Below are 19,257 nucleotides of genomic sequence, written 5' to 3'. Positions count from 1 at the left end.
ATTTCTATTTACTTATTTTGTAAATGTTTGTCTTTATTTAAATAAAGACAAATGATTCCTTTTAAATTCTATCAACAAAATAATAGCACTTAATTATTCAGAATTGCAGGTTTACCAGTTCTTACCACAAGCAAGCCTTTTAACCACATCCACTATGGCAAGGAATTAAATGCTGTCAAAAGTGAAACTGCAAAGCAACTGTTACTATGGTATTGTGACCAGCTCCACTGCAATAAAATACAGAAATGAAAATGTAAATTGTTGCTTACATATACATTTTGCTCCAGGGTCCTATAAGCAAAAATGAAAACAGCTGGCAGTGAGTCACCCTTCTAGATAATAAATATTGCTAATACGAATCTGATGTGTTGAAGGGTGGGATGAAGCTCCAGAGACTAACACTCCCCTTGTTAATATTCTATACCAAATTGAAAGAAAGGTGGGGTGGTTTCCCCATCTCTAGTGTGAGCTTAGTTTTCTGAACACAGCTAAATCAATCCCCACAGAGCTACCTTATCTGCAAGGCTCATGAAAAATATCTGACAAGTAAATGGTTAGCATTTGGAATGGACCACACTGAGTGAAGTAACAGTTATTTCATAAGAGATTTCCCATGGTATATATTCCCAAACCCAACTATGAGGCCTTCACTCCCACACCCACCACAAATGATAATATTTGAATCCTGTGCTATACTATTAATACCCTCAGGGCCATTTGAAGCAGCAAAGTACATATAGCCAAGCACACTAAAAGGATAGCATATTTCTTGGTTATTATTTTAAAAAAAGGAAAGCAGATCTGTTTCAATGAGGAACTCTTCCCTCTGCTCCCAATTTCCATCTGCCAACAAATAGAGATACTGCACGTGGGTCATATCACACACCAGAAAGAAAAGCATTATACAAGCCCACTGTTAAAATAGCTATGTTAATGTGAGCAATCTTTTTTTTTTTTTAGAATGCCCCTTTTTCTGCTTTCTCACAGTCCTTGTAACATGTTCAAAAGAATAAGCATTATTCTTAAAATTATTCTTATTATTTCAAAATTATTTACAATTATTTACAATATTTTGATCAACTATGTACTGTAGAAATGTGCTATCCTTTGATTTTAAGGTTAGCATGTATGAAAAGAGAAGCAATTGCCCATACAAATTGTCTGCAAGTCTTTCACACTTATCTACTACCAAATGTCTTCTGCATACACTAAATCTGGTCAGAGTAAACTTAAATATTTTTCTTTTCAGTTTATTAAAAAAAAAAAGCAAAAATGAATTTAATCTTATCTGTGGATCTGAAAAAAGAGTTTACATTAGCTTGACAGCTAATTAGAGAAATTTTACATAACATTTTCATTATAATATCCAATTACAGCATTCTCTCTTTTTCTTGTTTAAAAAAAAGACCAACAAACCCAACTTTTACAAAGTGATTTTACTTTACTACTTTTAGTATTACCTTATGTTTGTTCTTCATGGCAGTACAGCACATGGATTATTGTGGTGCTCTGATACAGGGATCATTTTACCCATCTGTGCCAGTGAAGTTCTTCGGGAATTTTATCTATAATGCATATCTTATGAAGCCCCAGTTCTACCATTACTGATGTATGTACCAATCCATTAATAAGTTTTTCCCCTCAGAGTTAATGAAATTGCTCGAGTGTGTAAGTTTTGCTGCCAAGAACTATGATGAGATCATCTGCCTGGAGAGATGCAAGTTGGAACCCCTCACTATTTCAGTTTGCATGAATTCAGATCTCCTAGTGGAACTAGCAAACAAACGCTAGCCGAAGACCAAGACTGAAACAAAGATGAGACTCAGGCCAGAATAAGCAAAGAAAAAAATACATACTATGTGGTAGGGTGCTGCTTTTTCTTCCTTGTAGGACACTGCATAACTCAGCCAAAGTTCTGATAGCTATGCTTTTTGGGAAAATTCACACATTTACACAAGTGCTAAAATCAGGCCACTGCAGATGAAAGACCCTGTGACTTCTAGCATTTAGGCATGGGTTCACCAGACAATATGCTCTACCAAAAGTTAGATTTTTTTATTTCTGTTATCACAGTAATTGTCATGTAGCTAAGCCATTGTCGGTACATACAAGCAAGACTGGACTTCTACCATAAGGATTATCAACGTACCTACTATCAGAGATCCAGAACCAGTTTCTTCAAACATACAGAGAATGGCTTTTTTTCCAGCAGAGATCTGGGAGAAAAGGAGGAGGGGGAGTTGGAGAGATCCTCCAACCAGGAATGTAACTTCCAATAATCACTTACAGATGGCAGAGTTATGTTCTAGGATCTTCCTATTTGTCCAAAGCTATTATTTGTAACATATGCAGAATGAAAGCCCCTTGCATAAGACTGTAAATAAGCTTCTTGACTGAACTAGTTGTGGCTCAGCCAACTTCAGCCCTTGGGACAGGGAAGTGCAAAGAGGGTAAAAGAGGGCTAATTTAATAATACCATGCTCAGGCTTTCTTGTAATTTTGCCATTACTTTAGAGATTGGATGTCTTTAGCATTTAGATTCCAAATCACCACAAAACTATTGGAAATGCCAGTGATAAAGCAAGTAAAACCACACCCAGCATTATAGGAGAAAGGTTAGAATTCAGCCATGGAACAGAAATGAGAAAAAATTAGAGTTTTCACTTACAATGTATGAAATTCACTGCTAAAAAGAGAATGAAAAGCATCCAAGTAGGGTAGCTCATATATATTGAGGAGAGTTTAAGTGTATCCAGTTTTCACTGTAAAGTGTAACATATAATTAACATATTTCAGCAGTAAATGTCAATAATGCTGAATGCCTTATTTATTGAGAAGCACTTCCAATGTTTCAATTTCAGAGAGATTCGTTCAAAGTAGCTGTTTCATAGAAATTATTTGTATCAATTAAAATTACATGCTAGTTCTTAATTATCAGATAAAACTCTTAACAGTGTGTCTTTCATGTACACCAGGGGCACACTAGAGCTGATGTATTTCCTTTATACATTTGAGGAATGTATTTGAGGAGGAGGAGGTCATGAGATGTTTATAAGGTGATACATTGTGGTATTTTTGATATAGGTAGTCACATTTTAAAACAAAGACATAAAGTGAGCCTCTCTTCAGTATACAGTGTGTTTCCAAACATGCTTCCTGCAAGAAAAGTCACCTATTTAAACAGATTACCTATATGAACTTAAATACCAACCTGTGGTATTTATATAATAAATATATATTTATAATGCTTTATACATTAAAATAAATTGTTAAAAATACAATAATAAAATACAGTTCTGTCATCACATGTACTTCAGAATCAGAGACAATTTGACTGCATCCATTAGATTTTCATTAGGATGCCAGTCAGCATTTTTTCCCAGCAAAAAGACACAAAAGTGTGTGTGAAAGCATCAAGCTGTGTCTGGCACCCAGGTTTGCTGACAGGGGAGCAAGTCAGGAAAGAAAAGCACATCTGGAGTTTCCTAGACCCCTGTGTTGGAGATCAGTAGAAGATGGACCAGTACTTCCTTTCCCCAGCCCTAAGCAGCCAGAGGGGTGCCTGGCAGTGCCCTGCCCCTACACAGGGACACAGGATTCCTGGCAGGAGCTGTGGGAGCTCCAGCTCCTCACCAGCAGCACTGAGGTACCTGACCAACTTGAGCTACATTGATGACCCCAACACTGAAGTAGCAGCTTTTAACCCTTGGTGCTTCTACAGGCTAGTGCAAAGTAGGAGGTAGAGCTGCACTTTGCTTACCCCTAGGACACACACTCAGATTCCCCCAAAGCTAACAGGTGTCAGGGCACTGCAAGGACCTCCTTCTACATCATGGGGAATTGCTGTCCTGGGTGTGCATTGTTGTGCTGGATGAGGCCCATGGTTCAACTTGTGCAGAGCTTAGCCCTTGGCCACAGCTGCCTCATAAAACTTCAAGGTGTTTTGCAAGAAGTAGTTAGGTCACACCTGCCTCAGGTAAAGATTCTTCTAGACCCCATAAGTCAGTAGTGTGTTTATCTCTCCTCTAAAATACTTAATTCTTTACTTAAAAGTATGTCAAATCTCAGTAAGGATGGGTTTTAGGTTTTTTTGGTTGGGTTTTATTCATGGCCAACTCTTTTTCTAGATCCCAATAAACTCTAGATACCAAACCATATGCTGAAATAATGATTTCCCCAGGGACAATTTGCATTGCATCAAAAAAACTTCCTTTCAATTTTGCAGGCAAAACATTTCAGTTTCATGACTATCTTATTCGCTGTGTTTTGTAAGATAAACTGAACAGCCATTCCTTCTCTAACTGAGCAACATTTGCTATTACTTTTTAAAACAGATGAGTTATGGCACATCTTATTTATCTAAGGTATATGATTATCTTATTTGAAGTTTTTCACCTCAATTTGAAAGCTTTTCTGGATTTTTATAATTTCTTTTGACCAAATTAATCTTGATGTAGCCTGCTGTAATTTGGGGCATAAAAGACATTGCAGCAGCAGGAGTCTTAGAAACATCTGTGACAGATACTCTGTCTTTTATGTTCTTGTTACATTCACATTGCACAATGATGAGATGCCAGGAAAGCCCCTTGCATGAGTGCACACAGAGAGTTGAGGATGCTTGCAAGCAGCAGCACTGGGCTTTCTGTATTCATAGATGTCAAAAAGACAAATAGCATCTTTATAATTTTACTTAGAGGCAAAACATTTTGCCCAACAATAACAGAAGACAGTTTCTCTCTGTATTAACAAGAAGTAGCAATGCAGAAAAGTGAAATATTTCCAGCACTGAGGTCAATAATTTTAGGACATGTCCAATAGTCCTTGTTGGAAACCTTGTACAAATGAGGACCGGCATTTGCCAAAACTTTTCATCAGGAAGGAACACTGAAAGAATTGAAAACTATTTCAAATTAATGGAAAAGTAAATGGCACATTTAAAATTTTACAGAATATGTCTTCAAAAGAACTTCAGCAACAATTTAGGTTTCCCAAGAGCCTCAAATAAAAGGAAAGTATTGAATAGGCCTCTATTCATATTTCATGAATTATCAGAATTATTTATGTTCCTACATAATTTTGCAGAAAGCTACAGCTAACTGAGCACCACCTGAGAAATTTACATATTCTGAGAAAAATCATACAAGACAAGATTGCTTCAGGTGGTAAATTGTACTTTCGTCCTTAGATCCTCACTACAATAATGCCTGAACACAAGCAGATTTTGCACAGAGAAATCAGCCTGAGATTCCTCTCAGTGTTTCATTTGTTTGATAACATAGCCAATGAGCAGAGGCCTATTCTGCAAGAATAAGCTGTCACAAGCCTCATATTTACAAACTGCTGCAGCTGTAATGAAGCTCAATCCCACCTCTGTTCATTGCACCTATCAACACTTCACACTTCCCAAAATTTACCATTGATGCATGTAGTCCGAAGTGTTCGTAGAATATTTTAAGTATCCTGTAAGACTCCACTTCAGCTCCTCAATCTAGCTATTCAACTATGCATAAATAAATTTTTTCACAAGTACTACTGTCATTTACAATTATGAAGCTTTAAAATTAATGAGATGCAATATATAACAATAAATCAGATTTTTTCACTTTTCATATTTTCCTAGATCGTAATTTCTAATAAAGTAAAAAAGGAGGCAAGATAAAAACCTCAATTACTTTTAGCAATAAAAATACTTCTATTTAAAAAATCTATAATCACATAACCATTATACATATGGATCTCCATTATACATTTGGATCTGTTGATGTCTTTTTTTTTTCATTCTAAGCAGTAAAATGTTAAAATTATGCAGAAAGGAAGAGGATCTGCCATGCTACAGATGTAACTGCTGTCTCTGTTCTGTGGCAGCCATAGAAAAATCTCCATGAAAATGCAAACAAACCAAAAAATTCTACCTCCTTTCCAACAATTTTCCAACAATTATGTTGCAACTGCAATTCAACAAAATATGTTTTCAATGGGCAGTAATTAATTTATTCTACTATAAAACTATTTGCAGTGCCAGCCTAAGATTTTAGCTTGATAGAAAATGATACTTTTATTTCTGATTAACTTTTCACTTTAGATGTAATTCTAAAATAAGTTTTATATTACTAAACTGACCTTTGTTTCCATTTCAGTAGTCCTCCTATAAGAAGGAACAGAACAGCAGGACCTGAAATAATGTAAGGTATCTGGTTAATTTAAAAGGGTTTCATAAAGCAAGTTTTATCATGTTAAATCTACCTGGGAGTTATTTCTTCTTTAGTGAAGAGAACCATATAGTTCATAATTACTCATTTTTAATTCTTGACTAGTGAAGTCAAGAGTTGTGGTGCCTCATGAGAGCTGTAAGAAATCCTAGGCTTGATCCAGTTCTTATTAACTTTAACAAAAGCTCCAGTTTTCCCTTGATACCTCTAGTGTAGTGCAGGCAAACAATCTTTTTCATTTCTTTTCTTCTACCCTTTCACAGATAATATATTTGTTTATAATGAAGGAAAAACTATTTTCTGCTTAATATAGGAATATATTTTCATTCATATTTTGAGATTATTCATTTTAAAGATTAAGTTGATTAATTGGATTAATCAAATACTCTAATGAATACAGAGCACTTACACCTTCCACAGAATTACAGGGGTTTAGATCTATTTTAGGACTAAACTCTAAACACATAACATTCTTATACAATACAGCTGTAATTTCATCTGGCACTCAGCACAAAAACCTACAGAAACAGCTGAAAATATACAAAGTACCTGGATGCATTTTTTCCTACAATATAGACATTTTACGCATCGTATTCACAATAATTTGTACACAAAGTACAGTGGGATTTGTCCCCTGCTGAATTGGGAATGCTGAAAGGTCACACTGGTTAAGAGTCAAGTAATATCTCTGCATTTGGAACATTCCAGTGTTGGATGGATACCACAGTGGATTTATGTTTTTAAGAATCACCTGGAAAAGGTATAGGAAGAAATGAAAATAAGTTGCACAGTTTTTGTTACTCGAAGGCAGTAAAGGTGTCCAGAACAATTTGCTCTTAATGGCTGTTTTAGCTCAAAAGAGGCCCTGAAGCAAAAAATAAACAAACTGTCATGGGAACAGAGCATAAGTCTCTTAAGATCAGGGTTAAGGTTCATTGGTACAATTGCTCTTGGCAAAACATTACTGCATCTTGGATTAATCTTGGCATATAGGTAAATATAAAGGTACAGCACTAATGTACATATAATACCTTTTCTGTGACCCCTGCACATGCAGTACAGCCAAATGCATCATGCAAAATACAGCATATTGCAAAAATGAAATGGGAATTCTAAATATGTTGAAACAGAGGTTTAGAAATTCAGAAAGCTAGATAATAATAAACAAAAGTTAGATAAACAGGCTCTTCTGACAGTCTTACACAAGTTGTATTACTCTTGTTTAAGCTAAAACAGACTCCAGCCAGCCATTTATCTCAGAAAAAAACAGCTATCCCATCTACAACTTGCCCTCAGCTTTTCCCCTGCAAAAAGCCTCAACTTTTTTTTTAAAGATTAGTTTAACATACTTTGACTCTCCCATGAATAAAATCAAATATGCACAGTAGAGTTTCATGCTGGAGTGGTAAATCCTCCGCATAATAATTTAAATATTATTGTATTATTGAAAATTCTCTCAGTTATGCATCAGTAAAAAGAAAGGTTGTGCCAAAATCCCCTTCTCTTCTGTCTCATTTGTTCTCACTGAGTACCAGTCCTGAATCTAGGCACCTCTCACTCCCAGAAGCATGTCTCTCCATACACCCCCCTGCCCATTCCAGCTAAAGGCATTTCAGCCCTTAAAGCTGGGTCAGAAGCACTCAGGATGCATTCTCAACTTGAGCACTCTGTCCTCCTTTGCCACCTTCAAAGTTCAAAGCCCCCATAGGAATTGTTCAGCTTGAGGCAGTGGCCACATGCAGAAGCTGGGACAGTCCTAGCTGCACGAGTTGGGCTGCAGCAAGGGCCTCTCTCATCTCCTCCCATGTGAGGTTCTTCATTCCCTTCCTACAGACTGTAGCTTTAATTATCACACCACCTCAACCCCTGGAAAAGTCACATATCACCATATTGATACAGTGATAGCATTTCCCACAAGGACTGTTAATATTGCAAGAACAGAGCTGCAAATCCACGCTGTTAATCCTTCCTCATTTATTTGCAGAGCCTAGCTAGGAGGATGAAGGAGGAGAAGCCATTCTGATAGCAAGCACATGCATCCCAGTGCAGCATTGCGTTATTCTTCCTCCTCCCTGAAAAATAATGCTGGTCAGCATTACCTATTAGAGCACCAGCAGTGACAGGCTCTCGGGCAAACTCCCCAGGACTGGGCTGCTCACTTACTAAGCCTCTCCATTTGCTGACACACTGCTCCCTTCACAGGCTCATTGGCACAGAGAGCTGGAATATTCCCACTGGCTTCAAATATTAGTTCTTTTTTCCATTAGGATATTTTAGCAACTGTTGTACTCTCCAGAAGTTCTCTGGCCTGAAACAAAGTTAGAACCAGCACTGGTAATAGAGGAAGGCCAAGTTCTAACATTATTTAACTGTCCTTTAACATAATGTGCCTGTGGACACTAATAGCAAGAGCTGCTGCTGACATGCAAAGAGCAGGGAGTGTTTAGCAATGGAGAAAAGTCAAGCTAGCCTTGGATGAGTTTTCCACAGAAGTGGATGCAGAATGCACAGGCAGAAATAGCGGGGCAAGCTCCTTGCAGAAGGATAGAGGCTTAGGAGCAGGACCTCATGCTTGTGAAATCAGTCACCAGTCTGGGGACAAGAGCTTGCACACACAGTGTCATAGTGGCCTTTCTACCAGCTTCAACACCAGTGCCACTGCTCTGAAGCACCAGCACACACATGCACAGCTTCAAGTCACTTCACACAAGCAGTTACAAGAACCACTCAAGTCTGGAAATGCAGAGTTCTTCAGATATCCATTTACCACAGGGACTGACCTTCATTACAGGGGCTCACATAATTTCACTATAACTGTTTTAAAGGTTTTAAGCACATAAAGGTATATATATCTTTTCAAATCACATTTCACTTATTTTCTCTGTATGTGAACAAGTACCCAGTAGGCTTAAAATGGTTGGCTTTAATAGAATATTTAATGATTTGGTTTTTTATTAAAATACATTGCTATATGGGTTCTGCACATGCAGAAGAACCAAGGAACGAATTACTAAGCTTTAAAAAACTTGCAAAATGTCACAATCATCTAAAACCTAAAGTCATATTAAGCCTGTAAAACATATGGTCACTTAACACCTAAAAATCTCCCTAAACCTATAAAACCATAAAGCCTGTGACAAATTAACTGATGGCTGTATAGTTAAATCTAATTAAAATTTTATTGGAAGTGTTCAAGCCCTTATGGCTCCCCTCAGAAACTCACTTCCTACGTCCCTTGGAAGAAGGTATGCAGGGTATATCTTAATTCCCCACCCATCTTGAGCCAGCCCCAGGAACAATGGGACTTTCTGGTTGCCCATATCAGCCCCCTAAACAAGCAGGCTCCTGAAAGCACACTGTATAGAAATACCTTTGGGTCTACAGAGGTAGAGTGCAAGGTTTTTTAACTCAAGTCTAATTGAGGGCCCTGAGAACACTAGTATCAAATGGATTTTTGTCACCAGCATCAACCTTTAATGCAGTTCAACAAAATCACCTCTTGCCACTGTCAAACATTTACAGCCAATTCTACGATCTTGGCCCTCTGTTGTTAAAAAAGTTCCACTTGTTGAGCAATGGCAATAGTGAGGAACCTCCCCACCTCCAAAAAAACCAGTAATGACATGTGGTAAGGAGCAAGGTCACCAGAAACAAGTTCCTAAACAAACATGCAGTTAATATCCTAAAGACACTGGAACTGTGCAACTCAACTTTTCTGAATTTATTGTATTGACATCCACAACTGTGCATTGACTTAGGCTGCAGTCTGCAAAAATAAGAAATAATGTTTTCTTGGAATTTATGTATCCATTTTCTCTTTTTAGAGGATCAAGAGGGAGCAGATATACCATCTATAAGACACTTACCAGTTCAAAAGCCTAATCTCTGAAAATAATTTATAAATTCTTATCTTCATTAATTTTGAGGAGGCACATCATGAATCACTTAACAGATTCCATGGTCTTAGTACAGAGAAGTGAACTGCCAAGACAAGTTTTAATTTTAATTTATACATTTATTTTTCAATTGTGATTTGTAATCTACAGAAGATAAATCAGCCTGTGATAGCTGCCTGGTAGCAGCAGGTTAGTGTCAGGGAGCAGCAGGAGCTGGCTGCTCCACCAGGCTGAGTAAGCACAAAGCCAGTGGTGACAGTGGCCTCACCAGCAAGGTCCCCATCCCAAAGTCCCCAGGCATGGTGAGAAGAGCAGGTCTGCTAAGAGTAACCAGGGTCAGCTGATAGTCCAGTGATTGTCAGAGAAACTGGTGGTGACCAAGTAGGTCCCAGGTAAAGCCAGGAAGCCAGCTGAAGATCAGGACTAGCAAGGATATGACCAGGAAAGGGTACAAGTACCACACAGCTCAGGCAAGGGCACAGACCTGAACCAAAAGAGAGAGATCCTGATGATGTTCCTCACAGCCCTTTCTCACACTGCTCTCTCCTCAGCTCCATCCAAAGCCACACAGCTGCATCGTGTCAGGGTTGGCCTTGAATGGAGAAATGAAACTGTTGGCTCTCCCAGATGTCTACAACAACATGGCTTCAGCCCATCCCAAATAATGTGACAGGACATGGAGGGGATGGCATTTAAACTAATAGAGGGGAGATTTAGTTTAGATGTTAAGAGGAAATTCTTTACTGGGAGGGTGGTGAGGCACTGGAACAGGCTGGCCAGAGAAATTGTGGATGGCCCAACCCTGGCAGTGCTAAAGGCTAGATAGAACAGGGCTTTGAGCAATCTGCTCTATTAGGAGTTGGTCTAGCCCATGGCATGGGGGTTGGAAATAGATGATCTTTAAGCTCCCTTCCAACCCCAGCCATTGCATGATTCTGTGATCCCAAAGCCTGGGTCCCTTCACAGTATTGCACAGTAACTGCAGCATTCATACACCTGTCTGTGTCCTTGTCTGTCCTCCATGCTCTGTGCTTTCTGCATTTCAAGGAGAAAATGCCAATGATTTCACCAAATACCTACTCCACAGCATAAACAACTCACCTACAAGTGTGAGCAGCCAACCCACTTCTAAAGCATGGATTTGAGCAGGCAAGACTCAGAAACACACCCACCAGGATATGACAGCAGGCTAAAGTCACTGTCTCACAGGGCACAGCAAGCGTCCCCGTACCACAGCACAGCTCCATGGCTGAGGCACTCAGATCTCTGGGGTAGACCTCCAGAGTCCTCAGGAGAAAGTGGGGAAATACACTAATAGCACGATTCTATCCCTAAAGCAGAAATTTCTGAAGGAAAGGCTGACTGTCCCATGCTTGTTCACAGAACACCCTGAAGCATGACCATGTCCCAAGAACATGTAATCAGTCTTTCTGCCTGCCTGCAGATCAGATGCCATCAAGCAAGCAAAGGCAGTGCTACAGCGCCTGTCTGCACAGTGTGCAGAGAATACAGCTTCTCCTGTTCTAGCAGGTGCTTGTATATGCAGTGCCATGTTACTGTGAACACCAGTGGTCAAAGGTTTGCCTCTCAAATGCTGTTCCAGCAACATATACAAACTATAACCATATACATATATAAACTAGTCCTGCAGCTCTAAGGAAAGGGGAAAAAAATCCCAGCAGTAAGCATATCTGTCCGTCACATTGTCTCACAGGGATAACCAGTTTACTGGGGCAGGGACTCCTAGGAATGCTCCAGTAATTTTGTTTCTGGCAGCGTAGAGGTTGCCACAAATTACTACCACCCTCTGCAACACGGTGGTTCCTTTCCCCTGGCTTCTTAGCATAATCTAGAATCAGAGTTAACTTGGAATCAGAGTCTGAGCTTGAAAAAGTTTTCCTTAAAGTTTAATAACTGATTACCTGGCTTTATTTTTTTCAATCACAGTGAATTCAGTGTGAATTCTTTCTTTACAAATGTCCAAGTGTGCAAATGTCACACTGGTCATACATTCAATGTCTGAATAGTGACATCATGCTTTCTGATATTCTGAACAAGCAATCCAATATTAACAGTTAAGGCCAAAGTCACAGAACCACTGATTCGAATTATCTTGAAACAAGCAGAATAAACTTTCACCAGTTCTGAGCTGACATCTACTGGCAGAAAACTGCAACAGTGCAACAGGAAACATAGAGAAGTATTTTCTTAAGGATCTCCAATTGGTACCTGGTGAATGATTTGGGATTTGAAAGGATAAGAGCTCATGAAAGTATAAAATTATGCAATTCTGCTGCAAGGGTATATTCTCTCACAGAGAAATCAGGCACATAGCTTGGGGACGTAACTACCTCAAGTAGTTACATCACCTCAAGTTTTGCATCTCAAGCATAACTTTGAGCCAATTTTATTCATGGAAATGACTTCTGAAATTCATTTTAGTCAGATCTACTTTGGGTTAGCTTAGATCATGAAGGGTATGAACACATAATAGTTTGCAACTGTGTTAAAGCTGTTCAAAAAGTTCTTAGGTTTCAGCTGAGGCACAGTAATTAATAACATATACGTTACCCTAGCCAGCTGTAATACAGAGCCACCTCAGCTTGCACAAAGCCACCACTGAAGAGGATTTAAAAATTCAAATTATGCTCAGAAAAAGATTGTTTTCTCAGAGACTCAAACAACTATATGAACATTACTTCAACAAATTAAATGCAGTGAGCAGACAAGGCTGTGGATGTATCTTTTCCACCCTCAGTTTCTCATACAGCACAAGAAGAGCTTGACAACATGGAGAGAACCCAAACTTTGATACACATGGAAGAGCCACTCACATTCTTTGGATTCAATCATATGACTGCAGCAAGATCTCTAATTTATGGCTAAACACATAGGATTTTATTTTATCAACATGTACTGTTGCTTTAGGAAAACATTAGAGGACTTCCTAGAAAAAAGGAACAGCTTATTTCCTGAAATATATATAAAAGGCATCACATGAAGGAAAATAAAAATGTGAAAATCAGACTTAGTAAACTCTTTTGTTTCTGTTCTTTGCACCCTAGTTAGTTCTAATAACCACAAATTTAGTGCTGATATTGAGTATCAACATCCTGGGGAGTACAAAAATATACTGAACAAGCCAGTCATTTTCCCTTGGCAAGCTATTTAAATCTTTGGTTTTGAAAAGCATGCTGAGAATTTCATCCTGCTAATTTTACACACAATAAAAAGAGTTCCCTTTTCCACATCAGAGGAATTCGAAATTTTTTTCCCATTCTCTCTGTAAGATGGCCAAAGGTCATGGGATGGGACAAAGAACTGACATATACTTGAACTTTTCAGAATAATGCAATAAAGTCCTATACAGAGAAGCCTAGTAACTGGTATTTCCTGCTCAATTTACAGAGGAATGGAAGTTTCCACAGGATACCTCCCTTCTAAAGCAGAGCAGCCCCCACAACCAAATCCAGTTATGATCTCTGAAAGCAAAGAAACAAGCTGGCTATCAAAAATGAAGGCCTGACCACAGTGAAATTATTTTGAGGAAGTAATTAATAAGGAACTATGGGAAAAGAAAAAACTTAGAAGGTCCAAGGAGTAAGTAGATCCCTCTTACCAATCCAATGAACAAGGAGGCCAGGCAGGAGCAGAGCAGGTGGAGGGACACATTTGTTTTGGGCAAGAAGCTGGAGTAAAAGGAAGAGGAGGCTGCTTCTTCACAGGCTGGTGAAGGCCAGGAGAGCCACAGCAGGGGTGCAGGGAGCATCTCACCAGCTGAATGTCAGAAATTATTGACTCAATTGTAATGAAAAAGTTTAAAAAATCATTTTCAGAGAGAGAAATAGATAGCTGCCAGCTGCATCAGGTGATGAGGTAATATTTCCCCAGTCAGGCATCATTCTGCAATAGCCCCTTGGTTGGACACTAGCTGAAGGCTGAGTGAATGAAGTGTGAGATTTCTCTGGGTGTGAGAACAATCTAATGGGTGAGAAAGCAAGCACGAATAGTGCAACTTTCTGAGATGGATGAATTTTTTTCACTGTCATTTCCTGTATGTGCATGTACAACATTCATGGCTACTCTGCCATAGAGTCACAGATGAACAAAGTTATAAATATCTAGGAAAATGATACAGTGAGTTAAACAGCATGAGGAAATGACATTTTGCTATCATTTACCCTGATTAAAACCTAAGGCAACTCTGAAGTTAGTAGGGTTATTCCAAATTTAGGGAGCTATCCAGAGCCATATTTGGCCTAGACATAAAGCAGTACCAATTAACCTCAATTTCTACATCTTATTGTGATGAAAAGCTGACTCCTGTATAATCACATTTTATTTGTAGGGAGCTTCAGTTCCTGTTACTGTGTTTCCAGTGGTTTTTAAGTATTTGTTGCTTGTAGAGTTAGGGGTCCTGTCATACAGCATTCACTAGGTGAAGCAGTGCTTTAAATGCTCTCACTAATTTTAACATGCTGAAAGTGAACACTTTTGAAAAATACAATTCAACTCTTATAAATTAAAATAAATCAAAGTCTTCAATCACAAGGTTTGCATTTTATTTGTGTTTCATGTGTTTGTGAGGGTGATGCAGCAGTCTCAAAGCAACAGTTTCAAAGTTGCCAGGACATCTTGGTGAAAAAAATAAGGGAAATAAAAAAAGAATGCAGATTAATTACTTTCATGATAAGAATCCAAGCAGGTTTTGATCCCAAAAGAAGATGAAGTTGGGGCATAAATGTGAATGGTACAACAAATTAAATAGAAATCTGATTTTGCAGATCTGCCTTGTACTAAAGCATGCTGGACATGAAGCTTTTTAGGCGTACTGAGAGAAACAAATGCTTAATCAATAACCAAAATTCAAAATAAGCTGGTTAAATTCCAAGTATTTGTGGCTTTAATGACAACAAATTAAATTTATTACGAAACAACCTGGTCCTCATTTTTACGCTTCTGTGCATTTACTAAATAGATTTGGGTTTTAATTTAACTAATGAATCTGTGGGGTGAAGGAAAATATGAATACTGTACCACTCCTAACTAGACATACTATTTATGGAATCTTCTTATACCATAACCCAGTGTGACCCAGGATAATTGATACAACATAAGCACTCCCATCATGTCAAATTTAAGATTTAGAAGTTAAGGTAAGAAAATCAAACCAAGATTCACCTAAGTATATCCACTCCCCTTCTTGCATCCCTCTACTCCATCTTTTTGGCTACTGAGAGAGCAGGTGGCACCAATAACCTTCTGGTGTGCTTTAGCCCTTAGCAGCTGTTCCCATTTTCTGTTGGTAGCTTCCCAATGAGAACCATTGATAGGGCAGGTTTGTTAGGGTTGCAGGTGTTTTTTGGAGTTATTGTTAGAGAATAAGATGAGGGTGTGAGTAGGTTATAAAGACTGTGCTGTCTGCCTTCTAAAGCTTGCTTCTTCCTTCATCTTTTGCGGGGAGAGGAAGTGAGTTGTGGCTTTCCCTAATATTGAGGTAAAAAAGATGCCTGATCTGCTTTGAGGGTGGAAGCTTAGTTTTGAATTGCCCAAGAGTGGTTGGTGTTGGTTAATAGCTGTAAGTCAGTGTTTTCTCAACACCTAATATTTATATGGATTGTCTTTAAAACTAAGGCTTGTTTGATATATCCCAAGAGAGATCCTAAACATACAGAAATGCTATTTTATGGGTGTCTTTATGCAAACAGTTGTCCTTTTGAAAGAAGAGACAGTGCTACTTGCACTAAGAAGGCTGTGCTCTGTTCTGTGTAGCCTTAATATAATTACCTAAGGGAGGTTCCAGTATTATTTATGAATGTTCAGTGTGATTATTGGCAGTCACCTAAACAGAAATTTTTAAAAAGGCTTTGAAGAATGAAATGTTCTTAGTGTGTAGAATCTGGTACACTGTCTGCCTTTGTTCTCTATGGATATGTTAATATTTCTCCAAGCTGCTATTCTTGACCACTATATGATGTATAAAGGTCTTATGCTAGTAGCTGTAATAATTAGCTGAAACAAGAGGAAATATATGTCTTTTCAGCAGGGTCTTTAATGCATGCTTTTAGGGAGTACTCACTGCTAGCAAATAATCTTTTCTTACCAAAAAAATTTGATTCTCACAAGATGTGATATTTTGCCCAAAGTCTTGACTTCTCTAGCAATGTAATTCATTGTGAGCTATTTGCTTTTTACTCTTAAGCTAAAAACACATTTCCATCAGCTAGAAACTTCAAACTGGGTCTTAAGGAAACACTCAAGGCTTCTCTTTTTAAGACTACTTGGCCTTTGGGACCTGACTCAGCAGCTCAAGGACACATGGGGCTGGGAAGGGGTGGTTTGAAAAATATCAAAAAACTTACCTGGTTGGAATCTGATCACACTTTTGCTTCAGTATGCAAACATAAGTTTTATTTAAGACAGGGAAGAGTCTTCTGTGACTGGGGAGATGGAGAGGGAGGTAATAAAGGAGGGATTGAAAACACAGACTTATGTCTGTCTTTAGAAGGTGCAGGCTTAGCTCTCTTGTAAGCATGGAAGTTAGTTTTCACAGCATAAATTAATGTTTTAAAAGCTAAGCATCTAAGCCTAAGACACTGTTATGTACACAAAACTTCAGTCTCTTGGTTTCCTTGGTGCTCTTGATGCCAAGTTTGAGCTTTTATTCTAGACTTTACTAATTTGCAAAAGGTGCAAGAGATTAAACATTATATTATGTTCTTATTTAAGTATTAATTGTTGTTATTTATCTGCTTGTTACTATAAGATTTTTTGCTAAGTTCAAACTGTGTTCTTTTGCTCCTGTCTTCCATTTCTAGCCTCAGAGTTTTGGATGAGGTAGGTGAACAGCTTGTACTTGATATCATCTAGTGTGGGTTTTTTGGCAGAAAAAAGCAGGAAAAAATGATAGTGTATCTTAATAGCTGAAAATAGTGTATGATGGGCTTGGTTGAGTTGTGAGGTACTTAAAACTACCTCAGAACTTTTCTTGTCATGCTGGCCAGTTATAGGAGAGGCAGATCCTTTATGTGTCTGGAGCTTTCCCTTCTTAGATAGATACTTTGGTGAAAGGATTAGCATTTAGCTAATGATATGTGGTGGTGCAAAAGTATTCACTCTTATTAGCCAAGGTGTAGGCTTCAGGAGCTCAGAAGAGGTATGTTTTGAATACTGAAATAAACAAATGAAAATATAAATGTGTGATCACCATTATCTGCGGGGATACTGCAGTTGTAAGAGTGGGCCATATGTACTATTCTAGCAGTGTGCTGATTGTAGAAGCTATCTACCTTATTATGACCTTTTTCACACCTCATGCAATACTTCCTTCTGTTAGGAAAAGCAGGCTATCAGTTTTTTTTAGGAGAAAGCTAGTATGCATCCCTAGACTCTAGGTATGTCTAAATATGCTCTTTAAAACCAATGTCTTGTTTAGAATACAGAGGTATGCCTGCAGTTACAGTATGGAATGTAAGCAGCATTAAATCTAGATATCTTCACTGAATGCTTCTGTTTTGTTCCCTTCAGGTTAAATGTGTAATGATCTTTGAACAAGTGGATATACAAACTTGCTAAAGATGTCTGTTCAAAGCCAGCACTGTTCCATTATTATGAACCCTCCTCCACCAGAATACATAAATAACAAAAGTAGTGGATGTCAAACAAACCAGCTTCAGTACTTACAGAGGGTTGTCATGAGAGCCATGTGGAGACACAACTTTTCCTGGCCATTTCACCAACCTGTAGATGCAGCAGCACTGAATCTGCCTGTAAGAACCATTTTGGAACTGGACTATTAATATGTCAATTAATGTTAAGAAGTTTTTTTTCTAATGCAACAGATTATGGAAGATTATTTTTGCTATTGAACTGCTGTCATTAATCCAAGTCTACAAGAAAAGTTTTTTTCTAGCGAAATGCTTCATTTTTGCTCATTTTTCTGATCTGAAACTAGTAAATCAGTATTTTTAAGGCATAATAATAATGCTTAGACAGGTCTCTTAGAGTATCTGTATATTGGTGTTCAGACTTTTCTTCTGGCTTAGACATATTTATTAACATTGCATATGATAAGTATTTCTTTCACTTTTGAGTATTTTTTTAATATTAGGCAGCCCCAATGTCATATACTTTATGATGGAAAATCAGATGTGATTGACCCTGAAGTAAACAGGCAAATCTGGAACCATTTTGTTGCATAGAAGTCATTACACCAATAGTATTTATCAATTTCAAATCATTTTGTTCTGAAGTTTCTAGAGGAAATAAATGTCTCTGCAGAAATAGGGAAATAAAAAAGCTCATCATACCATAGTGGAAGAACATCCTTCCATGAAATAGAATATATAATGCTTAAATTAGCTTTCTGTTCTGCTGTGTGCGTGTTATTTATGCTACAGCTTAATTGTAACAAAGTAGAAAACTATAATGTCTTGTGAGATGTAGTTTTCATCCAGGTATTTTTAGACTCTAGTTTTGGATGTTTTTCAGTCAAATGAAAACATAGGTGAATGGCACAATGGTATTTCAGATTACCTGGAAGATACTGTTCTTGGTAGATAAGTAGAAATAGATGTTAAATAAAAGAAAGGTGTTAAATAAAACCATTACACGTTCCCTTGGATTATTTTCTTTTTTCCCCCTCCAACAGCTTAAGCATCAATATTTATTTCTCACAAATTTTCAAGACTAATTCTCCTAACTCGTTGGTTCTGTTTAGAGTAGACAAAAGCATTTATCTGTGGTTGTTTCTTGTGATGAACTCATTTGGTCAGTTTGTACAAAAGCACAGTCAAAGTACCATCTCTCTGTGTCTTTTCTTACCTTTTCTCCTTCTTGGAAGTAGCTGTCAGTTAAGGTGAAGGGGCATTCCATCAGACTTGTGGTGACATTTGCAGCTGGCTTCAGGCCAGTTCTGCCTCTCTGATTTCTAAGGCAGCCTCTTAACTTCTCAGAGTATGTATTAGTTCAACCATTGCACAGTAACAAACAAACATCTGGCTCCAGGGCAAGGACAATAAAAGTATTTGCCCCCTTTGCATTTCTCCTCCAAATGTTGGAAGATAAGGAATGGACAATACTTAATTACTACCTGCGTTTTTGTTTTGATAAATCAAATAGCCTGCAGTCTGATGTATTTAGCTTTTCTATTT

General features: G+C 38.0%; 1 protein-coding gene and 1 long non-coding RNA gene across 6 annotated transcripts in view; one reads left to right on the top strand and one right to left on the bottom strand.

Moving 5' to 3' along the window:
* The window catches only part of LOC128811293 (uncharacterized), a 64,176-nt gene that overhangs the window by 2,203 nt on the left and 42,716 nt on the right, over positions 1–19,257 (bottom strand). The window contains exons 3-6 of one of the 3 annotated variants that reach the window (XR_008438289.1): positions 17,789–17,872; positions 6,121–6,172; positions 2,150–2,216; positions 126–227 (exon numbers count right to left, since the gene is read on the bottom strand). This is a non-coding gene — a long non-coding RNA (uncharacterized LOC128811293). The remainder of the gene's footprint in view (positions 1–125; positions 228–2,149; positions 2,217–6,120; positions 6,173–17,788; positions 17,873–19,257) is intronic. The other 2 variants (XR_008438290.1, XR_008438291.1) reach the window with 2 other exon arrangements.
* The window catches only part of BRDT (bromodomain testis associated), a 48,675-nt gene that overhangs the window by 9,821 nt on the left and 19,597 nt on the right, over positions 1–19,257 (top strand). For 2 of the 3 annotated variants that reach the window (XM_053984779.1, XM_053984777.1), the window contains exons 3-4: positions 6,138–6,182; positions 17,633–17,874. In XM_053984779.1, coding sequence (XP_053840754.1) covers positions 17,683–17,874 — 192 coding nt within the window. In that variant the 5' untranslated portion in view covers positions 6,138–6,182; positions 17,633–17,682. Of the gene's footprint in view, positions 1–6,137; positions 6,188–17,632; positions 17,875–19,257 lie in introns of all 3 variants that reach the window. The other variant, XM_053984778.1, reaches the window with a different exon arrangement.

The sequence above is a fragment of the Vidua macroura genome, chromosome 9, assembly GCF_024509145.1.
Source record: "Vidua macroura isolate BioBank_ID:100142 chromosome 9, ASM2450914v1, whole genome shotgun sequence".
Classification (NCBI taxonomy): Eukaryota; Metazoa; Chordata; class Aves; order Passeriformes; family Viduidae; genus Vidua; species Vidua macroura.
Note: the sequence above shows the minus strand (reverse complement) of the source record. Positions and strands in the feature narration are given on the sequence as shown.